Source organism: Pan troglodytes, chromosome 8 (genome assembly GCF_028858775.2).
Source record: "Pan troglodytes isolate AG18354 chromosome 8, NHGRI_mPanTro3-v2.0_pri, whole genome shotgun sequence".
NCBI classification, from domain to species: domain Eukaryota; kingdom Metazoa; phylum Chordata; class Mammalia; order Primates; family Hominidae; genus Pan; species Pan troglodytes.
In genome coordinates this window covers 80,550,822-80,568,981 of record NC_072406.2, presented here as the reverse complement: position 1 = coordinate 80,568,981, position 18,160 = coordinate 80,550,822, and the positions used below count along the sequence as shown (strand labels likewise).

At 39.1% G+C, this 18,160-nt stretch overlaps 3 protein-coding genes across 47 annotated transcripts in view; 2 read left to right on the top strand and 1 right to left on the bottom strand.

Annotated features, from left to right (window-relative positions):
* Positions 1-5,950, top strand: part of RUFY2 (RUN and FYVE domain containing 2) — a 63,984-nt gene extending 58,034 nt beyond the window's left edge. For 9 of the 18 annotated variants that reach the window (XR_010146623.1, XM_054660167.2, XM_016918418.4 and 6 more), the window contains 2 exons: positions 3,369-3,446; positions 3,545-4,318. Coding sequence is in view for 11 of the 18 variants with exons in the window: in XM_016918418.4 (XP_016773907.1) it covers positions 3,369-3,446; positions 3,545-3,688 (222 nt within the window). In the remaining 7 variants the exon portion in view is untranslated. Of the gene's footprint in view, positions 1-3,368; positions 3,447-3,544 lie in introns of all 18 variants that reach the window. The other 9 variants (XR_010146624.1, XR_001706631.4, XR_010146621.1 and 6 more) reach the window with 4 other exon arrangements.
* A 311-nt stretch (positions 5,951-6,261) lies between these two features.
* HNRNPH3 (heterogeneous nuclear ribonucleoprotein H3) lies at positions 6,262-17,499 on the bottom strand. 12 transcript variants are annotated; one of them, XM_521495.8, is made up of 10 exons: positions 17,313-17,499; positions 12,176-12,310; positions 11,516-11,654; positions 10,821-11,005; positions 10,282-10,368; positions 9,953-10,068; positions 8,150-8,285; positions 7,779-7,874; positions 7,608-7,700; positions 6,262-7,481 (listed from the first exon to the last, which is right to left on the bottom strand). In XM_521495.8, exons 2-10 carry the CDS (start codon positions 12,285-12,287, stop codon positions 7,405-7,407), a joined length of 1,041 nt encoding a protein of 346 aa, XP_521495.3. In that variant the 5' UTR covers positions 12,288-12,310; positions 17,313-17,499; the 3' UTR covers positions 6,262-7,404. The 12 variants fall into 12 exon arrangements, with proteins under 12 accessions (XP_521495.3, XP_009456838.1, XP_003312632.1 ...); XM_009458563.5 differs by having other exon boundaries at positions 17,294-17,488; XM_003312584.5 differs by having other exon boundaries at positions 10,866-11,005; positions 17,313-17,452.
* The window catches only part of PBLD (phenazine biosynthesis like protein domain containing), a 70,185-nt gene continuing 68,630 nt past the window's right edge, over positions 16,606-18,160 (top strand). For 8 of the 17 annotated variants that reach the window (XR_010146625.1, XR_010146627.1, XR_008537539.2 and 5 more), the window contains exon 1: positions 17,556-17,653. The gene's annotated coding sequence lies outside the window, so the exon portion shown is untranslated. Of the gene's footprint in view, positions 16,746-17,555; positions 17,654-18,160 lie in introns of those variants that run through there. The other 9 variants (XR_010146628.1, XM_054660174.2, XM_054660172.2 and 6 more) reach the window with 3 other exon arrangements.

The following is an 18,160-nucleotide window of genomic DNA, read 5'->3' as shown; positions in this document are numbered from 1 at the left end:
GGGTTCAAGCAATCCTCCCTCCTCAGCCTCCTGAGTTGCTGGGACCACAGGTGTACATCACCACACCCTGCTAATTTTATTTTATTTTTTAGAGATGGTGGGGGCCTCACTGTGTTGCCCAGGCTGGTCTCAAACTCCTGGGCTCAAGCGATCCTTCCATCTCAGTCTCCCAAAGTGGTGGGATTACAGGTGTGAGCCACTGTACCCGGCCTCATTATCGATTCTCTGAAGTTTTCTCAAATGTTGTGATATCCCCCAATTTCAATAAAAGGCACAAATAAGAGTTATTGGAAACCTTATGTGTGTATTGGTTGGGTGGGTTGTTAAAAACTGGTAGGCCTCACCATAGAGAAATCTGCTATGATTAGTGAACTATTGGGTACCCTCTACAAATGTTTAGTATTTACAGGACTTTTCTCTGTGGCAGTTGAATTTCTCCAGAGAAGAATCCTGTAGTATCCTATCTAGGGGGTGTAAGTCTAGCAGCTAACTTTCTGGAATTGGGCAGAGAAAAATTGCTGTTTATTTGCAGAACAAGAGGTTGTTCCGTTCTAGTCTTAGCTCTTCTGGTAAATGGCTGTTTCCTTGAGCAGGCAGCTTCAGCTCTCTAGGCTTTAAGTTTTCTCATGTGTAAAATGAGAGGGCTCCAGGTGCTCATCTCTGAGATCCCTTCACAGGGACACACTAGTCTTACCTTAAAGTGAGCTTCTCTCCTGGGAGGGCGGCAGGTAGTTTCAATGAAAAGAAGTCTCCAAAGGCCTAGTCTCCATGTCAGCAAGGTTGTTTCCGAACCTGATGCCCTTACAAGCTGCTTCCACTAGGTGGCTGTGGGACATTTGGCAAATCACTTTGCTTTGTATGGTTTTCATCAAGTTGGATTATCTTTTAGGGTCCCTTCCTGCTGCTGCCTTTTTTTTTTTTTTTTCCCCCCTCAGAGACAGAGTTTCCTCTGTTTCCCAAGCTGGAGTGCAGTGGCATGATCACAGCTCACTGTAACCTTGAACATCTGGGTTTAAGCAATCCTCCCACCTCAGCCTCCCAAGTAGCTGAGACTACTGGTGCATGCCACCATGCTTGGCTAATTTCTTTTCATTTATATATTTTTTTTGTAGAGATGGGGTCTTGCTATGTTGCCCAGGCTGGTCTTGAACTCCTGGTCTAAAGAGAGCCTCTCACCTTGGCCTCTCAAAGTCTCAAAAGTGCTGGGATTACAGGTGTCAGCCACTGCACCTGGCCCCCGTCCTACATTTAAAAAAAAAAAAAAAAAAATCTATGATTCAAGCTATCTGACTCTTTGCTGGTGTTTGTCTGATATGAACTATCTAGTTAAAAAAAAAAGCCCTTATAATCCTGTGTTCTAAGGAGACTTAGGCTTCCTCATATGCAGTAACCAATACTGTATTATCTCTGCTGTATAATAAGTGCTAGTTATTAAGACTGTGAAACAAAAAGACCTGAAATTAACCTTGTGATCTTGATCTGTGAATGCTTTGTCTTTTTTTTCTTCAAAGAATTCTGCTTTTGGAAAAGTCTTTTAAGAAAACTCTTGTTTTTAGAAATGTATCTATGGGCCTTTTTTTCTTAAGAGAATTTTTCTCTCATTAGGTAATAAAGGTTCCTGTGCTTCAGTAGTAATTTATAGGTTGCAGTTGCTCCATGTCCAAGTTGGAATCTTCAGTTATACTTGGGTTCTTTGGTCTGGGCTGTTTTAGGAACATGTTTTAGGAAATCAATCAGTATTGAGGCTCCTCCTTCATCTGGGTCTTCTCATTGTGAAACTGATAATCATCTAACAAAGTTGCCTTCACAGGGGAAAAAAGTTCTTTCTAGCCAAGATTGGTTAAGCAAGCTGGTTAACAATGGGTCAAGTAGGCTGGGCCTGGTGGTTTATGCCTGTAATCCCAGCACTTTGGGAGGCCGAAGTGGGCGGATCACCTGAGGTCAGGAGTTTGAGACCAGTCTGGCCAACATGGTGAAACCCCATCTCTACTAAAAATACAAAAATTAGCCGGGCATGGTGGCGTGTGCCTGTAATCCCAGCTACAGGGAAGCCGAGGCAGGAGAATCACTTGAACCTGGGAGACGGAGGTTGCGGTGAGCTGAGATTGCACCACTGCACTACAGCCTGGGCGACAGAGTGAGACTCTCTTTTCAAAAAAAAAAAAAAAAAAAAAAAGGGTCAAGTTGTCATAAATACTGCTTAAGACTACTTACATCCATTTTTTACTAACGTTTACATAGCAGCTATTAAATATGTTATAAAAGTTGAGGGAAATAGCCATGTAAAACTTATTAAAGTGAGGTCCTTTTTTTTCCCCCCCCTTTTTCTTGAGACAGGGTCTCACTCTTGCTCAGGCTCGAGTGCAGTGGCACTCAAGCCTGAGTCATAGTTCACTGCAGCCTCAAACTCCTGGGCTTAAGTGATTCTCCCTTCTCAGCCTCCAGAGTAGCTGGGACTATGGGCTTATGCCACGCAGCCTGGTTAATTTTTTTGTAAAGATGGAGTCTGTTCCCCAGGCCAGTCTTCCTGGCCTCAAGCAATCCTCCTGCCTCGGCCTCCTAAAGAGGTCTTATAAAATAATGAACTCCAATATCTGATTTCCCCAATTTCCTTCAAATTTTAGGGTCTTAAGGTATAAGTTATACATAATGCCAAACTATTGCATTTTACACAGTGAGAATTTATCCTTAAATATTGTTGGACTAGGATACCCCATTCTCCATGATGTGCTTATTTCATATTGCATGCCTGTATCAAAACATCTCATGTACCCCATAAATATGTAACTATGTACCCACAAAAATTTAAAAAATAAAATGTTGTTGTACTATTTTAAGGTTCTTTTCATCTTTAAGGTTCTTTTCCTGAAGAGAATTCCCATCAGCAACAGATTATCTCTTTAAAGCATGTTTACATGTTATATGTTCTAATATACACAATTGTATAGAAAAGAGTAAAATGAACCATTACCCATTTCAATATTTATCATGTGCAGTCTTGATTTTTCATTTTTTCAATTTTTATTTTTTAAGAGACAGATTCTGTGTTGCCCAGCTTGGTCTTGAACTCCAGGCCTCAGGCGATCCTCTCACCTCAGCCTCCCAAGTAGCTGGAATTACCGGTGTGAGCCATTGTCCCCTGGCTGCAATCTTGTTTTTTATACTTCATCCACATCCCACCTCCCCAACCCAGAATATTTTGAGGCTAATTCCATACATATTTACATATATATACATCTCTCAAAGAAAATAACTTATTTTCCATTCTTCATATATCTATTCCTATAAATAATGTTCTTGGGGGAAAAAGTTTTCACATTTAATTTTTAGTGTTACCAATTTGAGCATTAATATTTTCTTCCTACTAGGGACTGGTTTGGCTGAAAGACAAAGAAGCAACACATTGTAAACTTTGTGAAAAGGAATTCTCACTCTCTAAGAGAAAGGTAAGGGAGGTAAGAAGTGAGTCCAAAAATTTGGGGTGCAAAAATGCTTCTAATTTTATTTAAAGTGTTTTTTTCCCTCTGATTTTTCTGTTTAATAGCACCACTGTAGAAATTGTGGGGAAATTTTCTGTAATGCCTGCTCTGACAACGAACTACCTTTGCCTTCTTCACCAAAACCAGTACGGGTTTGTGATTCCTGTCATGCATTGCTCATTCAGAGATGCTCATCTAACTTGCCCTGAGACTCCAGAACTAAATCCTTATGTATGAAATTACCTACAATGAATGTTATGATGTTGTATACAAAGGTAACCAGACAGCTCTTCTTAAGCGGCTTTCGGTCAGTATTTGGTACCAGTTTATCTTCTACATATTCAGCTCATGGAAATTACAAGTTATATATTTCCTTCCCCATTGTTTTTCAAAATGTATTTTCAACAGAGCATGCTTAAAAATCATGTAACTCATTAAAAGGCCAGATAGCAGAGCTAACACAACTTGCCTTATCTTGTAAAGGCCTTAAAAATAAGGCTTCAGATTGTTTTTTTCTTCTGAATTCTGTCAATTTGGTATTTGATGGTGCCTGCAATTCTCTTAATGCACTTTAAAGCTTCACAGTTCTGAAACTGGAAATGCATAAAACTTTTAAAATTATTAATATTCTAATTCAACAGATTTTCATTATCTTTGTAAGATTTCAACTATATTTATTTGCCCTTTCTTCTCCCCCTCTCCCTTTGCCTCTTGCATTAGACAGGGCCAATATTTTGTCCTACAAAATTTCCTCTTGGTCTCTTTAAAAATCAGTTATTGTCGTGCTTGCTGAAGATTTTCAGCTACAGTGGATTAAATTAAAAGGGGCATTATTTGGCCTCGGCCTCTACTTTTTTCCTTCTAATCTTGAAAGGAAGTTACATATAACCATCTTTCTTTTCCTGATTTATAAATCTTCCCATATGCTGTTTCACTAAATTGCTGTTTTTTTAAGGGGTGACTCAGACCCCAATTCAAAGATGAAAACACAAATCCTTCCCCAGAAAAAAAAGTATGTAATAGTAGGGGATGTTACAGGCTCCTTATAAAGGTCCTCTCCTCTAAGCATTAAAAGTGAGAAAAAAATCAGGACTTTGCTTTGGTAATGTATTAGAGTTCAGTTCAAAAAATTTTGTATTAACATTTTCATTGGAGTAAATTTTAGGAAGTATCACATTGTAGTGGCCTACCTGTATACATCCACAGTAAAATTTCACCATGTCCATTGAGCACCTCTATGCCAAGGGTGTTGAGATGATGAAATATACACTTGACCTATTTCTTTTTTTTTCGAGATGGAGTTTCATTCTTGTTGCCTAGGCTGGAGTGCAATGGCACGATCTCCACCTCCTGGGTTCAAGCAATTCTCCTGCCTCAGCCTCCCAAGTAGCTGGGATTACAGGCGTGAGCCACGGCACCTGGCCAGTACACTTGACCTATTTCAAGCTGACTCAATGAACACTAATCCAAGTTATATTGCTTATGGCATACTAAGAATTTAACTTGTATAAATTACCTCTGAATAGTTACATAAACACTATCACCATTCAGTATCCTATTTTTTACATTAATTTTTAACCATGCACTTTAAGTTTGTGAGCCTATAAAAAAATACATAGAAAATTTATGGATTAAGAGCATTATATTTAGTGGTTAATCCTAGGTACCTCCCTGCCTACAAAGGAGTTCTTATTAATACTGCAGGATCTTTTCTTCATGAATATATGCTTCCATGAAATTTAAATTTTTCTGAATAGCCTAAGTATGAAATGAATACTTTACTTGAAGATCTATTTTTTCCAAAACCCGTAAATTTCCAGTCAGCTTTTGAGGTGTCAGATGTGACACAGATTTCTAGATGGTCTTTCTTGAATACTGACAGACAGAAATGTCCTCAAGAGAGGATTATATTCTTGAACCATTTTGTATTGATAGGTGGGATGGGCTAACATTTTTATGATTACTGAATAAACAAAAAATGAAATTTTCAAATAGGCTTTTTTATTATTGTGCTTAGAACAAATTTTAAAATGTGACTTAAGTTGCTTAAATTCCAAGGCTAATTTCATTCAACAAACCATGATTTTGAGTCATCCTTTAAGTTTCTCACTTTTCAAAACTCATGTATCATCAACACTGACTTTTTTTTTTTTTTTTTTTTTTTTTTAGGCAGCTTTTATGACAGCAACTTGCTCCATGTAGTTTTGGCTTATTTAAAAACTATACTAACTTTGGATTTTTCTGTTACAAGACTTTTAACAATCTGTATTTTGTGATTGTGAACTCGTATTCATTTTGCTTTTCAAAAACAGACTTAACATACCATTCCCTCACCTAGCAGTACTACCACAATAATGCTATCATGGTGCCAAGGAATTACAATTGTAATTCTTCTAACCTATAATGTTTAAAAAATAAAATGTGAATTTTATGAGCTAAATAAATATTTGGAAAATTAGCCTGCTTTAAAAGGGCAATTTTGGTTTCATTAATACTGTATACTTTTACTGCTTTAAGATGTTAAGAGAGTAATCCTGGGAAAATAAAACACACACAACTTTCAAAAAAGACAGGTGGTGTATGCCCTAATATTTAAATTGCTCATTAAAGGAAATGGATACAAGCATTAAGATGAATCATAGCTTCAGTCAAGAGGCTCCACATATATAGGCTGCCCCGGCTCCCTCTCCTAAATCATAGACATCGTATGTAGTACCACCTTCTACCAATTTGATTTTAGAATTAGTAACTGACACAAAGCATTCTAGGACAGACGCCATACTATTATCTCCCACATTGACATTTATTAATAACATTTCTGGCAAAAACAAGTAACAAGTTCAATAACTGAATTCACATCAACAGGTTTCATTTTGATCCATTAGCCAATTTGGAAAAAAGCCATATTGATCAAAGGGATTAAAATTAAAAAGCACCTTTTCCTTGCTACATATAGATTCTTTAAACTAAAACTCCAAGCAGGTATCAGATACAAAACCCAACTGCAGGATTGTTTTTATTGACTATGACATGGACTTGTTGCTTACATTTTTTTAAAGTCATCATTTATACAGTTATTTAAACTCTATTGGGCAGAAAACTGAAAATACAACTGTGAGAATTATACTCCATAGTAAATACCTATGTACTTAATACTGAATTCTTGTGTCACTGAGAACCTCAACCCTACTCTAAGACATCTTGCGATAACCTGCAACTATCAATTTTTTGGAGACATTTTTGGTATTTCGGTCAAGTGCTGAAGGGATTTTACTCCAAAATCTACGGCTAGAATTCAGCTTCCAACATTGTCATACCCAGGTAACACAATTATGAATATTCAGAAATCAATACCTCTTAGATCATCAATGTTTCAGAGCTATGCCTGATAAATGACATTTGAAAAATAATAATATAGAAATAATTAGCTGAATTTATACTCCTGAAGCCACTTCATCTTTAGGCTTTATATTTACAGTGTTGTCCAGGAGGAACTAAAGAAAAAAGTTACACTAATTAATTATTTGTCAAGCTCTATTCCAGATGTCTGCTTAAGACTTGCAGTTTACGCAGAGGTGAACCATTATCCTCTAAAATTACACCACACTACTTCTTGTAGAACTAATAGTAAAATACATCAACCCAAATCTTATGAAGGCAGCACATCTTTAGGAGTAACTAGTATATAAAAAGTATCAACATCAGTGGTTTGAATATAAAAATTTATTTTTAAGTCAAAGTATGCAACAAATAAACCTACAGAAAACATTTTCCCATCACAATCTGTTGCTTTACCAAATAATATTTTGAAAACACATTCCTTCAGTCATTATAAAGTTCTTAAAATACAAAAGAAATTAAATCTGTAAGAAAGTCTAGTAGACCAGATGCTGTTGTCAAGACTTGTATGTTGGTGTTTTTGCTTTCAGTACATCCCACGCCATCCACCTCCACTCATGCCGCCTTGCCCATAGTAACCTCCACTGCCTCCACCACCACGGCCTTAAGAAAAAGATATTAAGAATCACTCAGCAGGAGATATCTGCATAAAATAATAAAAGTAATACCTGCACTTTAAAGTTTGCACTACATATGCGGACTAACACAAACTGAACTAGAGATACTTACCATAACCACCCAAACCATCAGGAGTACCATATCCTCCACTGTAATTGTTCCCCATTCCCATTCTTCCAACTGATCCATAGCCTCCCTGATTATCTTTAAAAAGAAAAAAGAAAAAAAATTGAGACTCATCGATAAGCAGCTAACCCTGCATATTTTAAAAACTTTACATACCCATTCCATCTCTTCCATAGCCTCCCATTCCAGAACCTCCCATGCCAGAGCCGCCTCCAGGAGTAGAATTCAAGAAGAGTTCAATATATCGATGTTCTTTAAGAAAAAAAGAAAGAGTAACAGGGGAGAAAGGAATGATGGATCAAATTCATCAATACAAGCTTTGTAAAAAAGATCAATTAAGTAATATTAAACAAAGTATGCTTATTAATTACTAGTACAGCGATATATAAAGCCCACAGAAAGCCATTATAGAGGTCAAATGGTTTTAAATCCCAACAACTGCCAAGCGTTACCTACAGATCTTAGAGCCTCTTATTTTATAAATTCACGTTTAGGAAATAAGATAGCGTGCCAAAGACACCACTTACGCATGTTATTTTTATCTTTAGACATGGCAGCTACTGCATCTTCATGTGTCACAAACTCTACATCTGCTTCTCCTGTGGCTCTGCCATCAGCTCCAATATCAATATGAACTCGTATTGGATTTAGTGGTGAGAAGAACTAAATAAAAGGAAACACTTATTTACTTTTCTATTGAGAATATTAAAGTAAATTACCACATGCCTTGATTTTTCCTCATCAATTAAAACAAACCCTTCCACTGCCCTGTCAGACTAATAACTTAGTCAACTACAGAGGTTCTGTGAATATCAGAGTATACACTTAGGGATAATGTAAAGAATTTACTGCTTTTAAAATAAGCAGATAGGCAGGGCGCAGTGGCTCACGCCTGTAATCCCAGCTACTCAGAAGGCTGAGACAGAGAATCGCTTGAACGCAGGAGGTGGAAGCTGCAGTAAGCAGAGATCACGCCACTGCACTCCAGCCTCAGAGAGAGAGAGTGGGAGACTCTGTCAAAAAAAAAAAAAAATGCGCGCACGCACACACACACACACACACACACACACACACACACACACACACACAGAGAAATACGGGATTATCATGATTTGGAACTATGCGGTTTGAATAAAGCCACCTATTTAAGACTATATGAAATTGTTCCCCAAAAGATATCATTTGGTTCTAATCACAAGTTAGCCAGGTTTTAAACTATCATTAAAAGCACTTGGAACTCAGGCCAGTTGATTCCCAGTAAGATCTAGAGCACACCATTGCTTTTAAAGCCAGAGAGTCAGTACTTTTGGCCTGAATGGCCACTGGGTCTCTAATGTAACCACTCAACAGGTAGAGGAATGGTGTGACCGGATTTAGCCCATGGACTGAAGTTTGCTGACCTCCTAACAAATCTGAAACCAACCAGTTTCACATCAGTGACAACAGCAGCATCTATTCCTGTTATTTCCAACTCCTCAGTTTCTAATCACTATCTAGCCTAGAAAGCCAAACCAAATCACTAATATTTATATATTCACTCTTTGAAACCCTAATACAGGCCAGGCGCAGTGGCTCACGCCTGTAATCCCAGCACTTTGGGAGGCCAGGGCAGGCGGATCATGAGGTCAGGACCAGCCCGATCAACATGGTGAAACCCCATCTCTACTAAAAATACAAAAAGTTAGCCAGGAGTGGTGGGGTGTGCCCCTGTAATCCCAGCTATTCAGGAGGCTGAGGCAGAAGAATAACTTGAACCCGGGAGGTGGAGGTTGCAGTGAGCCGAGATCGCGCCACTGCACTCTAGCCTGGGCGACAGAGCAAGACTCTGTCTCAAAAAAGAAAACAAAACAAAAAACGGTACAACAAAAGACACCAGCACAAAATGGTATAGTCATCACCATTCTATGCTGATCAGTCTTTCATTATACTCTTAACTGGACTTCACGAATGTAGCTTTTTACTTGCTTGAATCCTATGTAGGTTGACACACAATGGATACAAAAATATCCATCAGTGATTAGAATTAAACGTAGATCTAATTAGCCAGGCATGGTGGCGGGCACCTATAGTTCCAGCTACTCGGGAGGCTGAGGCAGGACAATGGCGTGAACCTGGGAGGCAGAGCTTGCAGTGAGCCGAGATCACACCACTGCACTCAGCCTGGGGGACAGAGCAAGACTCCATCTCAAAAAAAGAATTAAAAGGTAGATCTATTTTTATATTCAAGGGATTTTGGTATTAAGCTATAAACATGAGAACATTAAGAATGCTTAAAGATTTAGACACCAGGATAAGTATAAAACCACTAATAGTTATTAAAAATTACTCACATTAGCAATGTCATTTTCAGTTGCACGAAAAGGCAACCCTCTCATATGTACGAAATGACCACCATGAAAACCTGAACTTGCATCACCAGCTCCACCATAGCCATGTCCTCCCATACCTGGAAAACACAATTTGCCAAGATTATAAACTATTACAGATACAAGTAGGGAAGTATACATACATACTATACAAGGTATAAAGCTCTATATAGGAATGCACTGAAATTTGTCTGAATTAACTTTATACAAGTTTCCTATATTACCACTAAGAGCTTGCAAAGCAAATACTAAAATTTACCTATGAATAAAAATGTCTTTAATATTTATTTTACCTCTTCCATCTCTCATTCTGTCATCAAAGCCATCATTCCCATAGCCGTAATTATTATAGCCACCATAGTCATCAAAACCTCCATAACCTGTGTAATTTAAGGAGAAACACATGACTACACACTTTCCAGAGATAAATTTTATAATTTAGTTTACAAAAACATTTTGTGGTAACAGTCTGTGTAACTTGATTGCAAGTTTGCAATTCCCAACTTAAAACCTATGAAAAAAGCAGTCAACGTGATGGAAATTTAAAATCTCAGAAAGTTAATTAAGTTCAGACATGTAAATTAAATTTCATCCTTAGGCAAAAAAAGGTCAAAATATGCCAACATCTTAATTTTAATTTCTGTGTAAGTTTTCTAGGTGCCAATATGTGCATCAGTCAAGTCCCACAGCTAGCCATGGGAATCCGTATTTTCATGAACAGGTTTTAAAACCTAATAGGTACTGAAATTACTGCCATTTCTGTATTTCTTGACAAAGTGTCAGGAACATTAAGAAAATGACAACAGAACCTTTGTTCATTAGATACACATACCACCATCATATCCATCACCTCCTCGTCGCATTCTGTCATACATACTTCCACGCCCAGCTCCATAATAACCCCCTCTTCCTCCTATTGGTCTATCATATGGTCCCGGTCGCTGTCCCAGCAATCTTCTTGGTGGATCATAAAATCCTTTGATTTCACTCCTGCTACTTCTGAAGATCTCAATATACCTATTTAAAAATGTTTTAAGGTACAGGTTTCAGCATAAATGTATTAGTGTAAATTAGATACTGGACAAAATGCAGTAAGTTTTTCTATATCTAGATACATAACCCAATTTAAATTGCCTAAATACACCGTAAGTTAACAGTTTAAACCTACAAACTTAATTAAATATTTAAGTTTTACAAAGAAATTAGTCACGGAAAACAATTCATAAAGTATAAATATATTTTTACTTTGTCTCTTAGTACATAATAGGTGTTTTAAAGGAAATAGGTGATTATACAAAAGCATTTATCAACAACATCCTACAGAGAAATGGAAACAATCTAATTTTAATTTAACTATTAGCATTAATTCCCCACCCAAATCTGTAGTTTCCAAGTTAAATTTAGATAATTATCAATTCTTTTAAACTACCCCAGAAAAATGTTATGGCTACCCCCCCATTTAAGCAATAGTGACCCACAACCCCCAAAAATAAAAATTTAACACCATCCCAAACTCTCCATCCCCACCTGTGCCCTATTCTTTCCTTGTGTTTCCCCAGAGCATTTTCTGCTATCTCCTTTGAAGCAAACTGCACGAAGGCCTCCCCTGTGCTTCTCCCCTGGTAGTCCATCGTCAATGTTATCCCATTTGGCACGATTTCCAACCCTTTAACCCAAGGACAAATAACCCCATCAAGGGGAACAGTGTTAAAGGCTGAAACATTCCCATCTGAATCAAATATTTAAAACAAGTCTAAACAAAACAAAACAAAACAAAAAAGCTTAGTTTCCCATCACCCCATAATACAAATGAAAGATTTTTTCAAATATTACTGGATTAAATAAATTTTTTGCGACCAGTGTAAAAACACTGTGTAATTACACACTCTAAAAGCCCACCTATATTACATGAAAAAAGGCTACAAAATCAAATATATGCTCCATATACTAATTCACGGTTCATTTCATCACAATTCTCAAATATGTTACTGCACATTAATTAGGTTTTACATATTCTACACATTCTGTATTGAATAACTGGAGCATATTATTTTAATACATTAACCAAGGCTATCATAGTTAAACTTAAAAGTTCCAAAATCAAATGGGTTTTACAAATTAAAAACAGTAAAACAATACAAATATAAAATTACAATACTACTAAACTTTGACTAATACTAGAGGTACCTTGAAAGAACTGAACTATTTCCTCTTTGCTGCAACCAAATGGTAGTCCACGAAGTCGTACTGTCCCATCACTAGCGTCATTTGGACCATTATGTTTCATAACCCAATCCATCTCAATACCGTTTGATTTAAATGCTATAAAAAATAAACAAGCACATAGAGCAGTCAATCAAAATATACTCTTGTCAAGAGGTAATGAAGAAACACCTCTCAGAGGTGCCACAAGAGGAAATGTAACATGGGGCCAACTGCTGTGACAATGCCACAACAAAATTCTGGCCACTTTTCATATTTTGGGGTATGGAAAAGGCAATGAGACCTGACCCCCTCCTACGGAAAAGTACTGAATTTCGTAGTATCAATATTATATATTGCCTAATTTTAAGAAAACTTGCATAATTCTACTACCAGAGTCTTCAAATTATTTGTGTCCCCTGAATGCCAACTCTAGCCTTTCCTTATCTCTCAAATTTTCATTCACCACTTTTCAGGTTTTTATTCAACTGATTATTCAAATTCTTTAAAACTTATTCAGAAGTTGCATATAATACCAGTATCCACTAACATCAAGAGCCTAAGTAAAAAAATGCAATGAGTACTGATTGACGTTGGAAAAATATCACAGAAGTCTAACCCTTTTAAATGCACTACAATTTTGAACACATCAAACTGTCTTTGAAGGGCCAACACTCCCACCTCTATTTTAGCCAAATCTAGTTTAAACTCACCAAGAGCAAGATTATAAAATGACTGAATTAATCAGATTAAAACTGAAGTCAAAGGCCACTCAAAAGTGAATGCCTTCCAACAGTACTTGTGTTTTTGAAGCCACTGGAGACAGTGTTTAGAAACCAGTTTACTCAAATTTTTAATCAAATAGATTTAAACAAACTTTAATAGGTAATATACTTTTTAATAAAGCATAAAAGGTACATCTAGAAGCCCCCCTTCCCCTCCAAAATAACCTCAGTTCCCAGTTCCCTTCCCCAGAGGCAACCATCCTTCCTTTTAAAATTCCATAATATTTACAAAAGAGGTGAATGCAGAAGTCCTTCAGCTGCAGAAACTTACCAGAACCTTACAAATCTCACTATGCAGCTGTAGGAATCCTACTCACCTGAGTATTTCAAACCTTTCCCTCACCACCTCCTCCCCTGTAAACAAAAGTTTGTTCATTTGATTCCTTTATGTTTGAAGATCATATTTCGTATCAACAGCATTCACTAATGCTTAATTTCATGTCATCTATTTGTTGGTGCAACTCTTAGGGGTGGCATCTGCAAAGGGTAAAATATTTTTCCCTAGAATTCATGCACTTAAAATAAGCTAATGTAGAAATTCTCTGGAAGTGGTTAAGTACCTCTAGTGTCAATCACCTTCAGCCCTAGGTGCCACTCTAGACACAGAAAACCAAAATGGGAATACAAACTTTTAACTGACATTACAACTACTTGTTATGCACACAAATAAATATTATGAATGTTCTGGGCCTGAATCCCTACTCTGCCACTCACTGGCTACCTGAACCACTTTACCTCTGAGCCTCTTCATTTGTAAACTATAGCAGTTGTACCTGTACCTCACTGGACTATTCAAGTGCTTGGTCTGCCTCATGGTAAGCATTTACTGATGGCAATTGTTACTGGATTTTAAGGGGCCCTGCAAAAGCCAGTGAGCTATACCATACACAAAATATGTGAACCCTGAAGGACAGAAAACAATTCAAGCCTTGAAAAGAACTGAGAATTATTAAAAATTTTATTTCCCAAAGCCAGCAAAGGCTTTTAAAAGTTTAATATTATTCTAAAGAGTAGCTCTGAGAGGAGGAGGCCCCAACCCAGTTTGGGAAAAAAAAAAAGTTCAGAGATGTTTTGAAAATGCCTACCGTTTTATTTATTTATTTATTTTTAATAGCACCAACCTAAAAAACAAGTGTTTCCCATAAACGGTGATTTACACAGAACGGAAAAAGTGGTACAGATCTACCCTCACTGCTTCATGAAAAATTGAAGAACTCTGCAAATTCGACCTTAATCTGTTGTGAGAGGATCTTAGTGGTACGATTTGCATTTAAGGAGCAAATGCTTTAAAAAAAAAAAAAAAAAAGAAAAGAAAAGAAAAAGAAAAATTAATTTACCCATAAATCTTAGCAATTCACAGGAAAAAAATACTAGCAAGCCAATTGGATTTTTGGATCAGTCTGTACCAATGATAAGACCCAATGAAAACAAAAAAGTGTTATCAGTGTTATCTGTAAGAAACACTAAACTGTTAACACAATTTTTAATTGCGGAAAACCCAACCGAACTCGGAACACTTAATCTATTTTATAGGGTGACTGTGTATGCAAAGCACATACAATAAAAACAGCCTCACTCTACCAACCCCTTCAAAACTAAAAATCCTACCTACAAAACAAAAACAAGAAAAACTCTAAGGGCACAGGAAGAAGCAATCTGCTCTAATAAAGCTGTCAGAAACTACTTAAAACAGTTTACTAATTATTCAGGATAATCCACCTCAACCTTTCTTTGCAACAATGTCATGGCTAATCACTACTCTGCTTTAAGAATTCTAGGTGCTAGTACCAATAAAAGATACCACAGTTAAAATATGAGGATAGCTTTGGTCAAGTTTTATGAGACTTTAAGTATAATTTTCTAAACATTACACCAAGTGAAACAAGCCAGTCACAAAAGACTACATATTGCATGATTCCATTTGTATTCATGATTGTCTGAGGCTTGAGGGGAGGGAGGATGCCAGCAATGGGAATGACCAGTAAAGGGTATGGATATCTTTTTGGAGTGACAAAAATGTTCTAAAATTAAATTGTAGTGACAGTCACACAACGCTGTGAATGTACTAAAATCCACTAAACTGTACATTTAAAATTGGTGAAGTTTACGGTATGTGAGTTATATACCAAAGTCGTTAAAGAAAAAAAATCCACTAAAGAACAAATGAAATAGAGAATCCTCTTAACACGGAGGCATAGCCTATCTTCTGAAGTAATACATAAAGGATTTTACGCATCAATAAATAACTTTCTAAACGGTAGCCCAGTGGTCAAGAAATGACAATGAATTTTATTTTTTGGAAAAAGTGCTGATGATTTAAGTTTAACAGAAAATTTACATCATTCCTTCCCAATGGGCTTGCTCTTTACAAAAACAAAAAACTAGACACACCCCTAATAGCTTAAGGAGGTAAGGTCTCTAAAATGTTAGTTCACTAGAACCAGGTTTTTATCTACTGCAGTTCAGTCAGTTGTTTACCAAAACAAGGAAATCAAAGATAACATTATTTTAAAAAGGCAATTAGATGGATTTCCAGATAACGGCACAAATGAAAAGAGGACAGAAAAAAGATGTGTAGTCCAATCCAATTAGTAAAGCTATTTGTTATATCATATATAACTTTACAGGACAGTCTGGACTATCTCTTCAAAGGGTCACTCAAACCTACTGTTTCAAGGTAAGATTTTCGTAAACTTTTCCTTGGCAATCTTGAGAAACCATCACTGAACATCTTCAATAATAATAAGTTTTTGTTTTTAGAGCTGGAAAAGTAGGTAACAATATTCTTATAAAGTTTTACATGAATTATCAGAAATTCTTACTCTCAGGCCTTTCTCGTCCCTTTTGTACTGTCTTCAATGAAAATTACGGATCCAGTTCTCAGGACCCTCATCCGAATCACACCACCACCACGTGACTGGGTTTACAATTTGTTTTTCTGTTTAGTAGGCTTATTCCCTTGTTTAAAATACGATTACAGTGTACTATACTCCTACACTGAAGAAAAAACATGCCTAGCTACCAAAAGAAAATAAACCATAACCGTATTTTGAAGTATTTTACTTCTAGAGCCTTAATGCCATCGGAAAAAAAAACTGCACAAAACACAACTCTTGGAAGATTTAACATCGAAAGCTCAATTTCAATACACACACATCTACCATCACTGGGTTGTTTTAACTGTTTCCCAAAAGTAAAACTTAAAAACAAATTCTAACATATATACGCCAAACTACGCAAAACAATTGCTACATCACCCACCCCCACCCCCAAAGTTCAAAAAGCAACAATTATAGTTCACTGGGTCCAGACGACCTACTTGAAACATGCCCATTTCACATTCCTATTTGATAAATCACCCACTTTTCTGCTCACAAAATCATCCCCGAAGTCCTTATTAACGTTTAAACATGAAAAAAAAAAAAAAACCCTTTGGAAAATCAGTACGTACTCTTTTCGAAGTTCCAAATCTGGAATATAAGGGCCGGCTAAGCGTCCTTTATTCCTCCCAGGAGACTTTCCGTTTATCTAGCTGCCCTAGAGACCAGAAAGCTAGGGAGAGTACGCCCCTTCCCCCTCCCGCCAGCAGCCAAGCCTGGCTTAAAACCCTTCGCCACCGGGCGGCAGAATTACAAAGGAGGCCGTCTGCCTCCTTTGTCCTGGATTTGGGAGTTGAGCACCTTCGTCGCCATTGGCTTTCCTCCCCCAGCTCCAGCCTCTCTCATCTTGGGAATCTGCGTCAGAAGTCACTCGCAGTCCCGTCAGCCCAGGTAGCCCTGCCGAGACTGCTGAGGAAGGGAGGCCGCGGTGGGAGGCCAGGCCCATCCGGCGCCATTTCCATCGGGAGCGAGCCCGGCAACCCCGATCCTCCCTCCACCCAACTGCCCGGCCTTTCCCTGCTCGCTTCACTACCCACCCTCATCCCTTCCAGGGAGCTTTGACCACCCCCTCCCCTGGCCTTCTAGATCAGTTTTCGGAAGCTGGGGAACAAAAAAGTAAAAAGAGCGGGGAAGGGCGGGAAGCCGAGGTGGCCGCGCCACTGTACCCAAAATGGCGGAGCCCAAGCCAGCAGGGAAAGGGGGAAATGCTGGATGTCCCCTACTTCGGGCCTCGGCGTCGTCCACTGAATTCCACCTGAGCAAGTCCTCCCATCGGCAAGCCGCCCTCCCTGAAGTGGGAGATGGTCGGGGAGGCGCAGCCCCGCCGCTTCCAAGCGGCGGCCTCCGAGCGGCGACCACCCCACTACCCCCCAACCCAGCCCCTCCCGGCCTTTCGTCCTTCTCCCGACTCCGCTCTCGAAACCACCAGCCCAACCTACCCCCTTTTACTTCAGATACCCTGTCAGGCGATAGTTACGCCGACTCTGGTGCTCGCGGGGTCCAGTTCAGAGAAGGGAGAAGTCGTTTGCCTCGTGTAGCGCTCGCCACAACGGTTCTCCCAACCGTCTCCAGCGGTGACAACCGCTTAGGGAGCTGCGCAGCACAGCTACTGGCTTGGGGGGATGGGAGGGAACGAGCAAGAAGTGGGGGGCGGAGCGAGAACTGCGAAGGCGGCCGGCCCCACTCTCGCGAGACGGGAGGGTCGGTTTCGCATGGCGCTGGCGGCACGCAGCGCGCCTGCGCGGTGGTGGGTTGCGCAGCTGTTGGGGGCGAGGTAGACAGACCAGAGGCTGTTCCAGGTAAAGAGCTGCAGCGCGCACCGTTTTTCTTGCTTACGTTAGAACCATTCAGTTTTCAGAGCGTACCATTCTGCCGCCTCGGGGCGATGGCAATGGCAGTTCTGCCAGTGTGTAGAAGGAACCGTGCCGTAGCGCTCTGGAGAAGTTCTCCGGTGATCTGCCCCCACCGTGAACAAATTCTGTGAGGGCCCCGCCCTGGCTAGGCATCGACGGCGCGGAAAGGGCCCCACGTGGTTCGACCGGCAAACGCGGGGCGGATTTTCTGGTCCACCATGTTTGCATTGTGCGGTGAAAAATAGGAGTGTTTCTGGGCCGCGAAGATGAAAGCGTCCACCGGGGCCGATTTCGGCTCTCGGGCTGGGTGTCCGCCTCCTTCCCCTGGCCCGGAGTTACTGGCCGCCCGCCAGCGCGCTTCGTCCCAATGTGCCGCGCGGGATCCGGGTTTCTTGGGTGTATTCATGTCCACCACGTTACCGTTCTCTCTGCAAATCCTTCCTCTTTTTCTCC

Coding starts and splice junctions, on each gene's coding strand:
- HNRNPH3 (XM_521495.8), bottom strand. CDS start 12,287: ATGGATTGGGTTATGAAACATAATGGTCCAAATGACGCTAGTGATGGG. Junction 10,369..10,820: donor AGGTGATGGATATGATGGTG/GTATGTGTATCT, acceptor TAAATTACACAG/GTTATGGAGGTTTTGATGAC. Junction 10,069..10,281: donor CAGAATGAGAGATGGAAGAG/GTAAAATAAATA, acceptor TGTGTTTTCCAG/GTATGGGAGGACATGGCTAT.